We start from the raw sequence: 16,741 nt of genomic DNA on the forward strand, positions 1-16,741 counted from the left end.
GAGAGAGAGAGAGAGAGAGAGAGAGAGAGAGAGAGAGAGAGAGAGAGAGAGAGAGAGAGAGACAGAGAGAGAGACAGAGAGGGAGGGTGTGTGTGTGTGAACTGTGTATGAGGACAAAGAGCCACTCAGATCCCCTGGCGTGTTTGTGATAAATACTCCTCAGGGATGAGACAGCATAACCCTGCGGTGACCCTCGTCACTGGGATCTTGTTGTGATTGCTGAGGCCAAAAGTAACTGAATTTGCTGCAAGTTTGAGTTGAATAAGATCAACTGAAAATAATGCAGAAATTAACTTGTGGAAATGTTGCAGTTGCAGAGAAAATTGTAATTGAGAGAAATCCTTGAATATGTGAAAACGCAAGATCGCTAAATCCTGAAGGGACTGTCATGTGTTGTGTGTGTGTGTGTGTGTGAGTGAGAGAGAGTTTGTATGTGTGTGTGTCCGTGAGCAGGAGTGTGTGAATTTGTCAGCTGAGGCCTTTTACAACTCTGAGCCTTTAGGGCATGTTGGCCACAGAGCTGCCAGGAAGGCCTTCAAACACACGCCTTGCATAGTCATCAGACAGGAGGGGATGGAGAACGACTCTGCTCTCTCTAACGAGTTCCAATAAGAGACAGGCAGTGAGTCAGGAGACCTATGGCCAAGGCAGGGGCTCCACTCTTAAAAAGGTGATAAAGACTCTCATTAGGGAGGGAAAAGAGCCCCACCCATCAAGGCCATGTCTGCTTTCCCACCCATTCACTTTGCCTGTGTTTACCATCACGGTCCTCTTGTATGCACCAAAGACAGGCCCTGTGTGTTATGAGCTGGGGAGACGCAACGTAAATTGGACACACTGCTCATGGGGGGGATCTGGTATAAAGGCTTAGCTCACAGTGGGGCTCTTTGGGCTAAGAGGGGTTTAGTAAGGGCTGAGATGGGATTTTTGGTGGGCTCTCTTGGGATTATTGACAGGGAGGTGTGTGTGTGTGTGTGTGTAGGGCTGAACGATTTGGGAAAATAATCTAATTGCGATTTTTTACCAAAATATTGCGATTGCGATTTAATATGCGATTTTTTTTTGTATCCTCTTTTTTTCCTAACAAAACGTAATGAATGATTTAAATATGACCAACACAATATTAGATACATTTAGTGTGAAATATTCTTTCCCACATTTTACATTTTTATTTAACTGCTCATTACAGAAACAAGAACAACAAATAGGTGGCTTTGCCACTGTGCATTTAAGTAATTTAAAAAAAGTAATTTTAAGTATAAACACTAGGCATGCACTTTTTAAACACTGTGTGCAAAATTTACCATCTTAAAAAAAAAATTTTTTTTTTTTTTTTTTTTTAGACCACGTTTTTTAATTAAATTAAATCGCAAATGCAATTAATCGTTCAGCCCTATGTGTGTGTGTGTGTGTCCTCACCCGAGAAGGAGTGCTGGGTTCCCTCGCTGGAGAGCGTCGACGTGCCCCCGATGGCCAGGATGCCCTCCTTTCTGTTGATAGCCTTGCGGAAGCTCTTGGCGATGTCACTGCTCTTCAGCTCCTGGAAGATCTGGGGAGGAGGAGGGGCGCTGTGATTAGAACATGCTGTGTCTCAGAGCCAGAGGTCTCTGGGCGGGCACGCTCTCTGGAGAACACTACCATATTTACTGTCCACCGTCCCTTACACAGTGTTCCACAACACACACACACACTTGTGCATCCATACAGGAAGACACACACACACACACACACACACACACACACACACACACACACACACACACACACACACACACACACACACACACACACACACACACACACACACACACACACACACACACACACACACACACACACACACACACACACACACACACACACACACACACACACACCTGTGCTTAGCTCCATTGGTCATGCCCAGGCCAGCTCACAGATCCAACTGGAGTCTAGGACAAAGGCTTCCTCCTCAACCAGCTGCTGAGTAATACCCCACCCTGACCACACACACTGCTGTCGACACTCTACCCAGAGTTTTAGCATGCCAGGGTGAGGTGTGTGTGTATAAGTGTGAATGTATGATTGCGAGTGCCAGAAAGGGTGTGTTTGTGTGTGCATGTGCTTGCACGTGTGTTTAAATATGAATATGGGTGAGCTAGGGAAGGTGTGTGTGTTTGAGGGTAATGATAAACATGCTTGTTTGTCTGTGTGTGTGTGTGTGTGTGTGTGAGTGATCAAACTGATCCCATCAGTGTGTGGACAGAGCTGCTCTGTGCTGAGCTGTTACAGGGGGAATGTGGAGCTCAGCTGCCTGTCAAGAGTTCATCTATCTGCTGACCAGCCACACGGCCATGACTCACCACACACTCTCTCTCTCACACACACACACACACACACACACACACACACACACACACACACACACACACACACACACACACACACACACACACACACACACACACACACACACACACACACACACACACACACACACACACACACACACCTGCTGTAACTGATGAGGCTGCTTTCCTGGACAAGGATTAAGGTAAAACTCCCTATAAAACAAGATCTAAACACACACACACACACACAACTTTCCAACTAGATAAACAAAAAAACTCAATCTCTGCACTCTGCTTTCCTGGTCAAGGACTAATATAAAAGTCCAACTGAACACAAACCCACACACACATGGGTGTGTGTTTGTATGTGTGTGTTTCTTGAGAAAAAATCCAATATCCAAACACTGACTGACTAGCACGAGTTGATGTTTTGGCATCCTGCACATGACCCTCATCTTAGGTGGGCGACGCACGCTCCTGCTCATCCTCCTCTCCCTCTGCACTCTTGGCCTCATCAGTACCGCGTTACCGTGCGTGTTACACTTGACAACAGAAGATTGGCGTCCCGGCTCAATTTCCCCATCCTGAACCTCTCCATACACCAAAGGTTTCAAAAGGGCCTCTGTGCCCCCCCGCCACCCACAACGACCCCTTTTCTTCTGGCTTGACCTGTATAATCCTAGCTCTCCTTGTGCCCTGGAATCAGATGGATCTCATGAGCCCCTGTAGGCAAAGACTACTGCAGTAAATCTCCATTCGGCTGCAAACATAAGACAAGCTCCCCTCTCCTGGTCTCAGCAGCGGCCCAGCAGCTCATCCCCAGCGCGCAGAGAGACTGCAGTGTTTGGACAGACGAAGCACATTATGGCTTTCTGTGGACTTGTGAGGCTGAGGAACAGTGTGCAGAAGGAGACACACACACACACACGCGCACACACACACATACGTATACACACACAAGACACACACACACGCACTAGTGTTCTGATCCTCAATCATTTATGGAATTCATTTAGGAAAACTACACAAGCTCAGTCTGACCCACTTTCAATCATGAACATGAAAGAATGCGTCACACAGGAGAGTATGTTAGTATGTTCCTCTACATCACTCTCTCCATCGCTCGCTCGCACTCTCTCTACCTCTATCCCTCTTTGAGACTTCAATACCAGCGTGTAACAATCATGCGCATGACCAAAAGGCAAACAGGCTCTCATATAAACCTTCACACAGCACACAAAGAAGAGAGCCAGAGGTCGAGGAAGCTCGGCATGAGTGTGTATATGTATATAACTAAAATTAACTTAAGGCTTATTAAACAAAAGCCTGTGTGTGTGTGTGTGTGTGTGTGTGTCTGTCTAGCACATACAGCAAGACTGATGAGAACACTGAGCAACACAGTTGGGCCACCTTGCTGCCAAAAGTCAACAAATGGCACAACGCATTGCAACATGGAGTTCGTAATGGATTTGTCTCTGGGCCAAATGACCACTGATTGTGAAAATGACTGTGAAATGACTGTCTGAACACACTTTACACGATCCCCGTTGCCCCAAAACTAGCCTGGTGTGAGAACAACATGACTAGGGATAGGGACAAGCAGCGGAACTGATTCTACTTATTTACCTATCTAATCCCAGCCTTCAAAACACTGATGCAAAACACCGACCTGCCGCTACAACATATTCATGTATGTTGCCAGAGCACCATCAGCTTATACAACACCATCATCTTATAGAAACACGTCATGTATGCTGCTACAACACCATCATCTAATACAACACATCATGTATGCTGCTACAACACCATCATCTAATACAACACGTCATGTATGCTGCTACAACACCATCATCTAATACAACACGTCATGTATGCTGCTACAACACCATCATCTTATAGAAACACGTCATGTATGCTGCTACAACACCATCATCTAATACAACACGTCATGTATGCTGCTACAACACCATCATCTAATACAACACATCATGTATGCTGCTACAACACCATCATCTAATACAACACATCATGTATGCTGCTACAACACCATCATCTAATACAACACATCATGTATGCTGCTACAACACCATCATCTAATACAACACATCATGTATGCTGCTACAACACCATCATCTAATACAACACGTCATGTATGCTGCTTCCTTGTTGGAACGTAAACCTTAAACCAGACTGGACCGTCGTGTGTGTGTGTGTGTGTGTGTGTGTGTGTGTGTGTGTGTGTGTGTGTGTGTGTGTGTGTGTGTGTGTGTGTGTGTGTGTTGTGGGGGCTCACCGAGACGAACTCGTCGAAGCTGATCTTGTTGTCCTTGTCCTTGTCACCCTGGACCATCAGCTTCTGGATGATCTCTCGCACCTTGTAGCCTGGCAACGGGAGGTTGGCCTCTTTGAAGAGGTCATGCAGCTCGTAGTCGCAGATGAATCCATTGCTGTTCAGGTCTGTGCAGACAAGACATGGCATCACGTCACAGTCCTCACTCTACCTCTTATAGCCGGTTAAAGCAGTCTCTGATAACAGGCAAAGGGTACCTTTGGCATTGCCCTGTGTTTTATATTTGTTTTAAAATGTTTGTTACTAGGGGTTAAATAAACAGGAATTGAGGAATTAACAGTTATTTGAAGCTGGAGAGAGAGGGGCATCCTGCGATGTGATTCCTGTGATTTCAAAACCTTCCAGAGGGATTCCAGTGGCCCAAGTTGAGTTCTCCACAGGCAGAAGGTACCTGGCTCTAGACAGTGTGGCCCAAGTTGAGTTCCCCACAGTGTGTGGCAGGTTCATCATGACCATATTTGGCCTGACTGAATGGCTCAGTGGTTGACAGAATCTTTAAAAACAGGGCCCGTAGAGGGAAAGCTGCTTTGTTTATAAAAGTTAGTTTGCTTCAGTTGCCATTTTATCTGCGTCTGTACGAACCCTTTTCCGGTAAGTTATCTAAATAAAGATCATTATGACCGGCCCCACCAGACGGGCCCTCACCCCTGACTCCTGTCAAAGAAAGACAGGATGGAAGTGACATGGGTCAAAACAGTGCCACGGTACGGAGGTGGAGATTTAACTATGGCCGTCACCGCTGCTAAGAATGTACAGCTCTACTGACAACCAGCTTCAGGCTGTTCTCTTGGGAAAAGGACATGTGAATGGTGCACTGTGTAAAAGTGTATGAGTGTGTGTGTGTGTGTGTGTGTGTGTGTGCATATCTGTAAGGGTGTGCAACTGAACACAAATATATGTGCAATGCATTCAAATCGTATAGAATCGAGATATGCATGGGGTGTGTGTGTGTATATGTACAAGGAGTGCATGCATCTGTGTGTGCGAGAGAGAAAGCTGGAGAGGGGAGAAAAGGTGAAGGTAGGGCTTGTTCCATTTAACAGAGCTGGGGTGTGCGTGTGTGTTTGTGTGTGTTATGGCATATTTCACATTGCTTCTCTCCGCACAGCCACTGGGCTCAAGGCAACTCACAGCCTTCACAATCTGCTAAATATTTCATGGCGCTATGCATGTGCACGTCATCCATCAGCACTGCAGGGGGGAAAAAAACACCCAAAAAAAACCCAACCGGTCCCCATATCAAGGGTCCCATCCGAGAGAGACTCTAAAAGAGGAGAGGGAGCTTCCAGCTCCACAGTGGCAGGCTATCATCACGGCGACAAGGCATCACTCAGACAGTGATGATGTGGTCAAGCTCTCTCTGTGACTACGTAACAAGCAGGAAATTAGTTCTAGGCTGGAAGAGGGAGCGGAGCTGGTGATCGAGTTAAGGCTAATTCAGATGTATTGATCGCCAGATGAGTTAGGGCTTATTCAGATGTATTGATCGCCAGAGGAGAGCTCATGTTCCAAGCTGCATTCTAATCCATTTCCCTCTTAAGTCCACGGCACACCGGTCAAGAAGCACAGTGGCGCTGATGGAATCCAGAGCATCTAGGAGTACATCTGGGGCATGACTTGCTTCTAATAACAGCTGAAATTTCGAGCTGATTTTTCAGGACTCATTCTCATATCTCAGCGTCTAGGCAAAAGGTGACCAGTAGAGGCTCAGTGGCACGTGATGAGTTTGAACAGCACAAGGCTGTAGGCAGGATTTTTACAAAATACCGGAGGTCAAAAGGCACGGCATGCGAATAAGGAATGACAACATCCTCTGCAAAGTACCAGAAGGCTTTACTGGAAGAGTCAGAGAGGTCTTCCCGGATCAGTATTGGACAGAGCTGCTTGAAGCCAGAGAGAGTGGCGGCACACGGGAGTGGGATCTCAGTTCAGCTGTGTGCTGAAGAAAAAGAACATTCTTGGGGTATGACTTGAACCGTTTCATAGGAAGAGGGGGGAGGTGTGGGGGGAGAGAGAGAGAGAGAGAGAGGAAAGAGGAGAGGTAAGGAGAGCAGAGTGAGAAAAGGATAGAAAAGAGAGGGAGAGAGAGAACCGAAAAGGAAAGGGAAAAAGAGAGAGTAACAGAGCGGTAGAAGAGGAAAGAGAGAAGGAGAGGGAAGAAGAAAGAAACTGGCAGAAGAGCAGACGACAAGCCAGACCGGACCAGGATGAGGATGAGGATGATGACTCACCCACTTTGGCGAAGGCCTCCCGCAGCTCCTCCAGCTCATCTTTGGAAATCTTTCCGGCCATGTCCCCCGAGTCAACCTGCACCTCTCAGTCCAATAATCTCCCTTGTTCTAGAGAGAGGGGGAGAGAGAGAGGGAGAGAGAGAGAGGGAGAGAGAGAGAAAGGCATAAAGGCTCCATTCAGTACCACCACCTCTTTCCAAAAAATCTAAGTTTTTTTTCCTTCCCCATTTTCTACCTTTTTTTTTTTTTTTTTTTAAAGAAAAAAACCAAACAACTTAATTTGCAACTTTGCACTCTGCATCCCTGTGCTTCTCCAGTGGGCAAGACAGCGGGCATTGCGTGTCTGTCTCTGTGTGTGTGTGTGTGTGTGTGTGTGTGTGTGTGTGGCCACAGAGTAGTCACAGGATGCGCTACCGTGTTCTGTTTGCATGCAAATGCAAATGCTTGCACGAAAAGCGTGCCAAAGGCTCTGGCCTACAGTTCTCTCTGGCGTCGGGCCTCAGACATGGCCCCAGTTTTACTGGCTGATGAAGATGCAATAAAAAAGGTCCAATGATGCTCCGATGGCGTACAAGTCGAAGGATCTGTTCTAAACTCGCAACTGGAAATATTGAATGAATTTGCGGCCCGAAAATGCCAATGGGGTTTTTAAGAACACCATCTGCTCCAATAAGAGAACAGCTGAAATGCGATTCACAAGGAACAGGAACAATATCTTATCCTGAGGCCAGGAGAGAAGATTATCAGAGTTTCCAGTCACACCTGGCCACCCTTCCGCATGCCTGCTAAACAGACCGTTCTGATTCATTTTTCCAGATTATTGTCTGTGTGGAACCTTGTTTTCAGACAGCCAGCTCTAAGGGTGTGCATGCAGTCGTGTGCGTGTTTGCGTGTGCGTGTGTGTGTCGGCCATATGAGGCCTTGGACTGAAGCATTCCCAGTCTGGCAGCTGGTTTTGTTTGAACTGTGTAAGGCCTATTGACAGATAAAACAGTTTTTACCAGCACCCAGCCCTGAAACCCCTGTGAAAACCACGCCAAGTTCGGGGAACAGTATTTCCACACACTGACATCCCAGAATCAAAAGCCCAGCTAAGGATAAATACAATCTCAACTCTTCACACCGAGTTAACCTGTACCATTAAGATTGAGAGCACACAGCCTATTTAAAGCAATATTCCCTGTCTGTGTGAAGACACGAGTTTGCCTTATGCTAGCTACAACATGATCATAAGCTTCCATTTCTTTTTAGTTTTATTAGCCTCAAGTTATTCATTTAGCACAGGGTAGGCTAACACAGATTGACAGATCAGGCCTTTAGAGGAGAGTCGAGCTATGGTTTTACAGGGAAGGGGGTTGCCTCCTGTTTCACTCTGTGGGGCTGTGCTGAAGGTGACAGCGGACACACACACACACACACACACACACACTTCATTCACTGCAGTGAAATGTGTGGCCAAGCCATCCCACAGCAGACTTCCTGTTAACTCTTACCTGCCCACCTGCATTCAAAAGCACAACACTGATCCAGCACAGACACACACACACACACACACACACACACACACACACACACACACACACACACACTTCCAGAGAGGAAGAAGGAAAGGCAGGCAGAGACCAGCAGACAGTCAAAAAGAAATGATTAAAAAAAAAAAAGAATTAGGGCAAACAGTGAGAAAGAGAGAGGAGATAACAACACAACACTGTGTTATACGTCAACAACAAAACCAGTTATTCCTCCTGCCTGCACTCAAGCAATTAGCAGAACAAACTCAGAGTAACAGGAGAGGCGAGAACGTATGGAGAACCCCTACAGCGATGTCTACAGCAGCCCTAGCACTTGACTGCACTGCAGACACACTGCACAGCTCTCAGTGCACCAAGACACTATGGGTCGAAGATTCAGCTCATCATTCAACTATGCAACAAAAAAAGCCACATGTGGACATGAACAGACAGAGGAGGGAGAAAAAAAAAAGAAAAAAAGAGAGAAGCGAAAAAGAGAGAGAAAAAGAGAAGGAGAGAGAAAGGGGAAAGGCTCCACCCAATGTGCTGTTCAGTGTCACCTCCCTCCCTCCCTCCCTGCCTCACCTACAAGAGCATAAAACCCATCCCAACACACCAGGCAGGATAACACACACACACACACACACACACACACACACACAAACACAGAGTCATTGCTCCTTGCTCACTTGGGCGTGGATAAGTTGAACCTCGCCTCTCAGAGCCAAACACAACCAACCTGAGACATCACCCGACAATCTCCACAGTTTAATTTAAAAAGCAAACCCTGTTATCATCATTAACACCTCTCTCACTCACACACACACACACACCACCCCCTATGCAGGGTCACCAAGGATGTAATCATCGGCAGCACTTCAGTAATGAGATGAGACAAACACACAATACCCCAAACACAACACATCTATCTCCGGGGACCCACACACACACACACACACACACACACACCCCAAACAAAGCCCGTAGAGAGAGACAGGAGAAAGAAGAGGGAGTCTGTGCCATATGTGTCATCTTCACACGCATGCAGCAGCCTCTCCTTCTGGTCAGTTTGAAACGACAATGCAGACACACCGTCTGCACTAACCCACACGAACCGGACAGACCAACCACTAACCCTCATATGGACAGCAATAACACCACGGGCAAGAGATCTACTGAAAGAGGCTCCTAAAAACAGTCAGGGCGATAGAGAGAGGAGAGGAGAGGAGAGAAGAGTGGTCAGACCTGTGCAGGCTCCTCAGTAGAGCGGGACAGAGGCAGAGATGCAGAGACACGCAGACGCAGACAAGTACAGCAGCAGCAGCAGCTCGCTCCACACCCTTCAAGGCTAAACTGGAGGGCCAGCATTCCTGTCTCGCTCACAAAGAGCGCGGGCAGCAAGTCACAACACACTTCCTGCCAGGGCTCAGAGAGGGAGGGGCCGAGGGAGGGAATATGAGAGAGAGAGAGACAGAGAGAGAGAGAGAGAGAAAGGGAGGGAGGGAGTGAAGGAAAGAGAGAGTAGCTTACTGTTTGTACAGTGAAAGAGAAGTGAGGGAGAGCCGGCAAGTTAAAGAGGGGGGGGGGGGGGGGGGAAAAAGAGAGAGAAAGAGGCTGCAGACAGAGAGCATGTGTGTTTTCTTTTTTTACTGGCAGCTGTCCCTTAGACAGATCGGGATGCACACACGCCTAAGCTAACACACACACACACACACACGATAAGCTGTGAAGTTTATTTATTATAGCCTGCATTCAATTGACTGAAGTGGATGGAGGGGGAAAGCATCTAATATGCAAATGGTCCCGACCAGCAAAGCCCAACCACATGCCTACAGTCGAACACCAGCAACATCACCGTTACAACCAAAGAAATAAAAATCACACCGGAAATTCCAATTAACTACAAGGTCACTCGTGGTCCGAGTGTGTGTGTGTGTGTGTGTGAGTGAGTGTGCATGTGTGAGTGTGTGTGCCTGAGATTGCCTTTAGTTTAACAGTTCAAAGATCAGTTCACAGATCAAATCATCGAACACAAAAACAAGCTGCTATTGTGAGCATTTGTCTATGAGCGTTTTTTCCTTCTACACCCCCCCCCCCTCCAAAAAAAAAAAAAAAGCTGAATGCTCCTCAGTGGAGATTCTGCCTCATGCATTCCTTTACGAGGAGCCGGTGTCGGACATGACATGTGTTTTTCAATGCAGTACAGACAGTGAAGAGAGACAGCGGGTTGGACCAGCACAGACATAGAAGAGAGACAGCGAGTTGGACCGGCACAGACAGTGGAGAGAGACAGCGGGTTGGACCAGTACAGATAGTGGAGAGAGACAGCGGGTTGGACCAGTACAGACATAGAAGAGAGACAGCGGGTTGGACCAGCACAGACAGTGAAGAGAGACAGCGGGTTGGACCAGTACAGACATAGAAGTGAGACAGCGAGTTGGACCAGTACAGATAGTGAAGTAAAGTGAGACAGCGGGTTGGACCAGTACAGACATAGAAGAGAGACAGCGGGTTGGACCAGTACAGACATAGAAGTGAGACAGCGAGTTGGACCAGTACAGACAGTGAAGTAAAGAGAGACAGCGGGTTGGACCAGTACAGAAAGGCTCACGAAGGCTAAGTTCACATCACAAGTCTCATTGTTCAGTTCCGATTCTTTGCACAGATCGGAATGGCCCATCTTGACGGTTCACATTCATATTTACAAGTGATCTGTATTTGTAAGTGTAATGTGAAACGGCACGCATGCGCACGTTGGTACGTTTCTGCATGAGTCATCTGCGTCGCCACCAACAAAAACAAAAATATTTGTGATATTCAGTCTGGTAATGTGAACGCAGCCAAAGACACACGAAAAAGCACGGCCACAATCAGAAGCATGCTCTCACCTAATCACCTCGCTCCAGTTTTGACACAAAACAAAAGGGCAGCATTGGCTACATCTTCACCCTCCAATTACAGACTCCTGTGTGTGTGTGTGTGTGTGTGTGTGTGTGTGTGTGTGTGTGTGTGTGTTCGTTCAACACAGAGGTGGATTGTTACATCACCAGACAAAAAAAAACAAGATGACCTTCGTCCCAGCAGTAAACAGTGATTCAGTGACCCAAAAAGTGGCCACAATAAACTGACCACCCACTACTGAGCTGGACTGGACACCGTCAGACAGGTTGAGGAGGAAAAACAAGTATCTGGGTGACTAATTCAGCCTCTGGAGCTCCATTACAACACATGGTGGTTTCAATCGCCCAACGGGTCCCATCAGGACACAACACGGACATGAAGGACAGAGAGGAAGGAGTCTGTTTGCAGGCTAAGCTCTTGATGATGGTTGTGTGATAAATGTGAGTGACAGCCATTTTTGAGAAATGGTACTTTCACAGTAATGGCTTTTTTTTTTTTTTTTTTTGGTACTTTGACAGTAAACAGTAAACATCAGAGAATGAATCCACCCAGGGGGTTAGAAATAGGACATAAAAGCCGGGGAGTGTCCTTTCAGAAAAGCTTTAGGCATTGGAGCTCCACCACTCAAAAACCGATTGGGTTTCCAAGTGAATGCAAAAAAAAAAAAATGGTCTGCTTGTTGAGATGTCGACATTCCTCCAGTGTCTGGTTACAACACACAACAGATCACCTGTTAAACGAGTCCTGTCTTGAATATCAGGAACTCGGAATATCAAGGGGGTTCGTTGGTGAGGGGGATTTAAGATGCTAATTCAGTGTAATGGGAAAAAAAACTATTGCAAAACTCGTATGAGTAGGTGGGTAGCAGCTTTAAGAGACACCAAACCCATGGAAAGGCATTTTGATCAGTATGCACCTCCCTGAGAGTTGATCCTATAACCTTGCCCTACCAGTGGAGTGAGAGGCTCACATCATCAACAAGAATTAAAGGCCAATTAAAAGTGACCATTTGCTGGACTGAGGTTTCAGTGAAGCACAGCTCTCTCCCCTGTCTTCTGTGGCCCTCTTGGCGTTTGAGTGACAGTGGCACAATGTAACCATAGTAACACAGCAGCTAAAGCTCTTCACTGGCAAATGGTGCGGCAGGTGTTAACTTTCACCACGGTCGTAAAACCCAAACTCGACTGGCCGGTACACGTGAAATCTCCAGATCTAGGCAGCTAAGGTTGCCATACTTCAAAAGACAAAGGCAAGAGGGAGAGAAAGAAAGAGAAAGAAAGAAAGAGAGAGAAGGTGGGGAGAGAGAGAGGAAAAAAAAGAGGGAGAGAAAAAAAAAAAAGAGAGAAAGAGGAGGATGAGAATCACACTTTTCTTCCTCTGCCCATAAATATTTAAGAACACAGTTTGAAGTGCACGGGGTCTCTGCAGCACTTCGACCAAACAGGGGCTCTGTACTACTGACCTACATGCCAAAAAAATAAACAAAAACCAAAGACTCCAGGTTCACATGAGAGAGCAGATGAACCAACAGCTGTGAATGCCCCTCTATATACACACACACACACACACACACACACACACACACACAGTGGTGCTAAAGAGTAAATAAAAATGCCCTAAACATCGCTCTCTCTTTCTCTCTTTTACCTCACATGATCCCGCTGCTACCCCACAAACCCACTGGCCTTCACCCAGTGGCCTTACAGCACCCGGAGGAATAGAGCACTGACTGGCCTCTTAAATGCACACAAAGCCTGTTTGTTGTTGCAGATGCCATGATAAGAAGTGTTTGAGGTAAGTTTGCAGTGGAGAGAGAGACAGGGAAGGAGAGAGAGAGAGAGAGCCAGAGACACAAAGAGAGAGAGAGAGAGAGAGAGAAAGACAGAGAGCGAGAGACAGACAGAACAACCAACATTCCCCTGCCTCTGCCACCAACTCTGGGAGACGGCCGATCAACAAGCCACATGAAAAGGGTTCTGGATTACAGCTCTCTGTGCCCAGGATGCAATCACAGATGCCATGGGCCCACTGGGGACTGATTTCAGGGCTGGTAACCCTTGGTAACCCTTCAGGCAGCCATTCTTCCGACTTCAGTTGCCCAAAATGAATAAGACTAGCCCAAATAAAAGTGAATTTTTTATGTAGAAAGGTAGATATACTCAAAAAATAATAATAATAAAATAAACATTTATTTAAATCAGACACTACAATAATAAATATTATGCATTTTACAGCAAAATGTAACTTAATTAAAGTTTAAGGAAAATGCTAAAGCCAGCGAAATTGGGCTGACGTGTCAAAACGATATTTGAAAATCAAAAAACGTGACAGCTGTCAAAGCAGGATAACGAGCATGGATTTACGCCAAGATCTCAGCTCTACTCGACCAAAAAGGGCTTTAGCATCTTCCTACACCGCGCATATGCCTAAACTCACTCAGTGGACGACCGAGGCTCAGTCCATGCACTGTGGCGATATGTTTGCGCAAATGGATAAAAGTGTGATTAAACTTTAAATGTAAATTCTATGAGACATACATCTTTGTCCATTATGTGCACAAAACCGTATTGATCTCAGCTTTTCTGACGCACAGTCTTTGGTGCATAGAGTGTTAGATAAGTGGACAAAGAAAGCACTCTCCAGCAGCTCACTACTTTTAAATGGTCAACAAAATAGACGAGTTCTGGCCTAAGAGTTCTCAAAATGCCTGTCTGCACAACCGGGGTCGTTCACTCCCCCCCAACCTTCGCTGAGAGCAGACCGTGTACACAACTCGCGCCACACAACCCCAGCCCTGCCTCCAATGCCTCACTGCTCCACAGGCATCCCACGAACGTGCCCCAACCACCGCAGCCTGCGGCCTCAACATGAATGCAGTGCACACAATTCCAGGCCCGCTCCTTTGATTGACAGCAGGTGAGTCCACTCAAAAGGGATGGCCCTGCAGGGGCGTCGCCTACACCAAAACAGGACATGCGAGCGTAGATTGCATAAGATGGGGAAAATTCTCAGAATGCCTTTGCCATTGTGCTGCCGGGGGACATGACACAGGTGAAGTAGAAGGCCGAGCCCCTCGCTCTCTTGAACGCAGCGCTCACTCCTGATCACACTCCTCACTTTGTGTCAAATTAAAAGTGCCTCTGTGTGTGTGTCTGTGTGTGTGTCTGTGTGTCTGTGTGTGTGTGTGTGTGTGTGTGTGTGTTTTCTTTTTCAAAGGAAGCTTCCGCCAGCTCCTGGGCTTTCAGGAGCGAGTGCCTCCTCACAGGAGGGGATAGCCAAAGAGAAACGCTGACCTCTGCTCGGAGCGGGACCAAAAAGAAACGTCTCCGACGGTACGTCAGCGGATCGAATGTTGGGCCGAAAAAACAGAGGGAGAAAAATGTTAAGCGGTCTGAGGAGAAAGGCAGACGGACCCCAGAGCTCCTCCAATGCTAACAGACACACAAAAAGAAGCAGAGAAGAGAGACGAAAACTTGAAAAGATATTAAAAAAAGAAGACTTTAAAAAAAAAAAAAAAAAATGAAAAAAACCAACTAGGCTCTGGAGTTTTCTGTGCATTCTTTATGCGGCTTTCCTTGCCAGCTGCACAAACACATAGTGAAGCTGGTTTCAGGGCGACTGCAAGGATAATCACTTTCACATCCGACCGACAGCCGATCCCAGGGTGGGGGAGGTGGGTGGCAGAACAGCAGTTGGGGGGGGGGGCTGTTGTGGGGGAGTTAGGGTTGGGGGGGGGCTGTTGTGGGGGGTGGTGGATTGATGGTCAGCTGTTCCCCAGGTTAGCCACACATTTCCCGCATTTGCCTAGATGAGTCAACACATCTATTTAAAAGCAGCAAACAACAACTCAGGATTCAAACCCACTTCCTGGGAGAGCGTCAGCTCCAGTGCGCCCGTTCCCTGGAGGCTCCTTCCTGACAAAACACGGGTGCTGACATGAGATGACGCCCTGTTTTTTTTAGAGACGTGGGGGGAAAAAGAGCTCCTGGTTTTGTGTTTCTTATGTTCTAGACGGCTCCACTCCTCCCAGTCGTGCCCTTTGGAGGGGCAGTGTCTGTTTGATGAGTCATGCTGGTAATATCGCCTGGGATTTTTAACAAGGGGAAAATGTGGGAAAGCTACAAGCACAGTGCATAGTCACGCACACAGAGTCACACACACACACACACACACACACAGAACCAGGAGAACAAGACATACTGTACATGGCCAATCAGGAAAAACAAACTGTACATAGTTTTCAGACACACACACACACACACAAATTCCCCAAAACCCAGTCTAGGCTTAATTAATAATGATGCACACCCCAAACTACACTCCTGCTCCACACAATAGGCACGCAGAAACAATAACAGTGACAGCTTATCCAGCACCACTGCACACAGTTTATGATGAGTGGGGCTTAAGGCTCCAACACCCGGCTAACGCCAGCCCAAATCATAATCCCTACGCTTGCATTAAGGCGCGAAAGTAATGGACCCGCCAAACACTTGACAACACATGTCCAGATATTTTATATTATCTGACCACAAAGAGGACTGCAGCCTGTCCAGTTTCTGGCCTCAAAGACTTGAGTTACTAAAGTCCACCAAAAAGAAAAGCACCACTACACAGGATATCAACGCAGTATTGGTAAATCACTAGTGGTGACAAGAGGCGAGGAGTTGATTTATCAGGCCTAGTATCCTACAGTCTAGTGAACACTCCAATATAAATACAAGGCCTCTATGTCTTTCTGCTACGCTGCAGTGAAACAAGAGAGGAGTGAAACTGGGTTAGGGTGCTGTGTGTGTGTGTGTGTGTGTGTGTGTGTGTGTTGGGGGGGTTGGGTGCTGGGCTTACACAGAGTTTTCAGGATAGGAACAGGATACACTATTGGGGAGTAGTGTGTGTGTGTGTGTGTGTGTGTGTGTGTGGGGATGTCAGCATAACCCAAGCTCCCACTACTGGACTGCATAAGCAGTGTTTTTAAAACCCATGTGCAAATTCTGGGCAAGGTTACAGTGTGCCTCGCAACCACATGCTTTCCTAACAATACGCCATGGGAGAAGGGTGTGATTTGAACACTTTGGAGGTTACAGCCTAGTATGCACTCAAGAAAGATGTTAACAAAGACAAAATGAGAGGGAGAGAGAGAGAGAGAAACTGAGAGAGTGTACTGAGCAGAAGGGAGAGAGCACAGAGAGGAAAAGAAAACTATGAGTGTTTTTGTGTGAAACCACAGCTATCCATGTAAAAGAGGAGAGACAGACAGAAACAGAATGAGTGGGAAACAGACAAAAAAAAAAAACCTTTCATCCTTTCATGGAGGACGAACCTTGACATCATACTTAACATGCAGGGCTGTGCGACCGGCTGCCAACAATTACCAGTCAGCTTTCCCAGACCAATCAATCAGCCTGAGAGCATCACAGG

At 46.9% G+C, this 16,741-nt stretch overlaps 1 protein-coding gene across 3 annotated transcripts in view; it reads right to left on the reverse strand.

Annotated features, from left to right (window-relative positions):
- pls3 (plastin 3 (T isoform)) overlaps positions 1 to 16,741 on the reverse strand; it is a 31,720-nt gene that overhangs the window by 13,064 nt on the left and 1,915 nt on the right. The window contains exons 1-4 of one of the 3 annotated variants that reach the window (XM_031587121.2): positions 11,311 to 11,332; positions 6,912 to 7,019; positions 4,624 to 4,787; positions 1,420 to 1,549 (exon numbers count right to left, since the gene is read on the reverse strand). In XM_031587121.2, the coding sequence (XP_031442981.1) occupies positions 1,420 to 1,549; positions 4,624 to 4,787; positions 6,912 to 6,972 (355 nt within the window). In that variant the 5' untranslated portion in view covers positions 6,973 to 7,019; positions 11,311 to 11,332. Of the gene's footprint in view, positions 1 to 1,419; positions 1,550 to 4,623; positions 4,788 to 6,911; positions 7,020 to 9,667; positions 9,828 to 11,310; positions 11,333 to 16,741 lie in introns of those variants that run through there. The other 2 variants (XM_031587120.2, XM_012831954.3) reach the window with 2 other exon arrangements.

The sequence above is a fragment of the Clupea harengus genome, chromosome 20 (assembly GCF_900700415.2).
Source record: "Clupea harengus chromosome 20, Ch_v2.0.2, whole genome shotgun sequence".
Lineage (NCBI taxonomy): Eukaryota > Metazoa > Chordata > Actinopteri > Clupeiformes > Clupeidae > Clupea > Clupea harengus.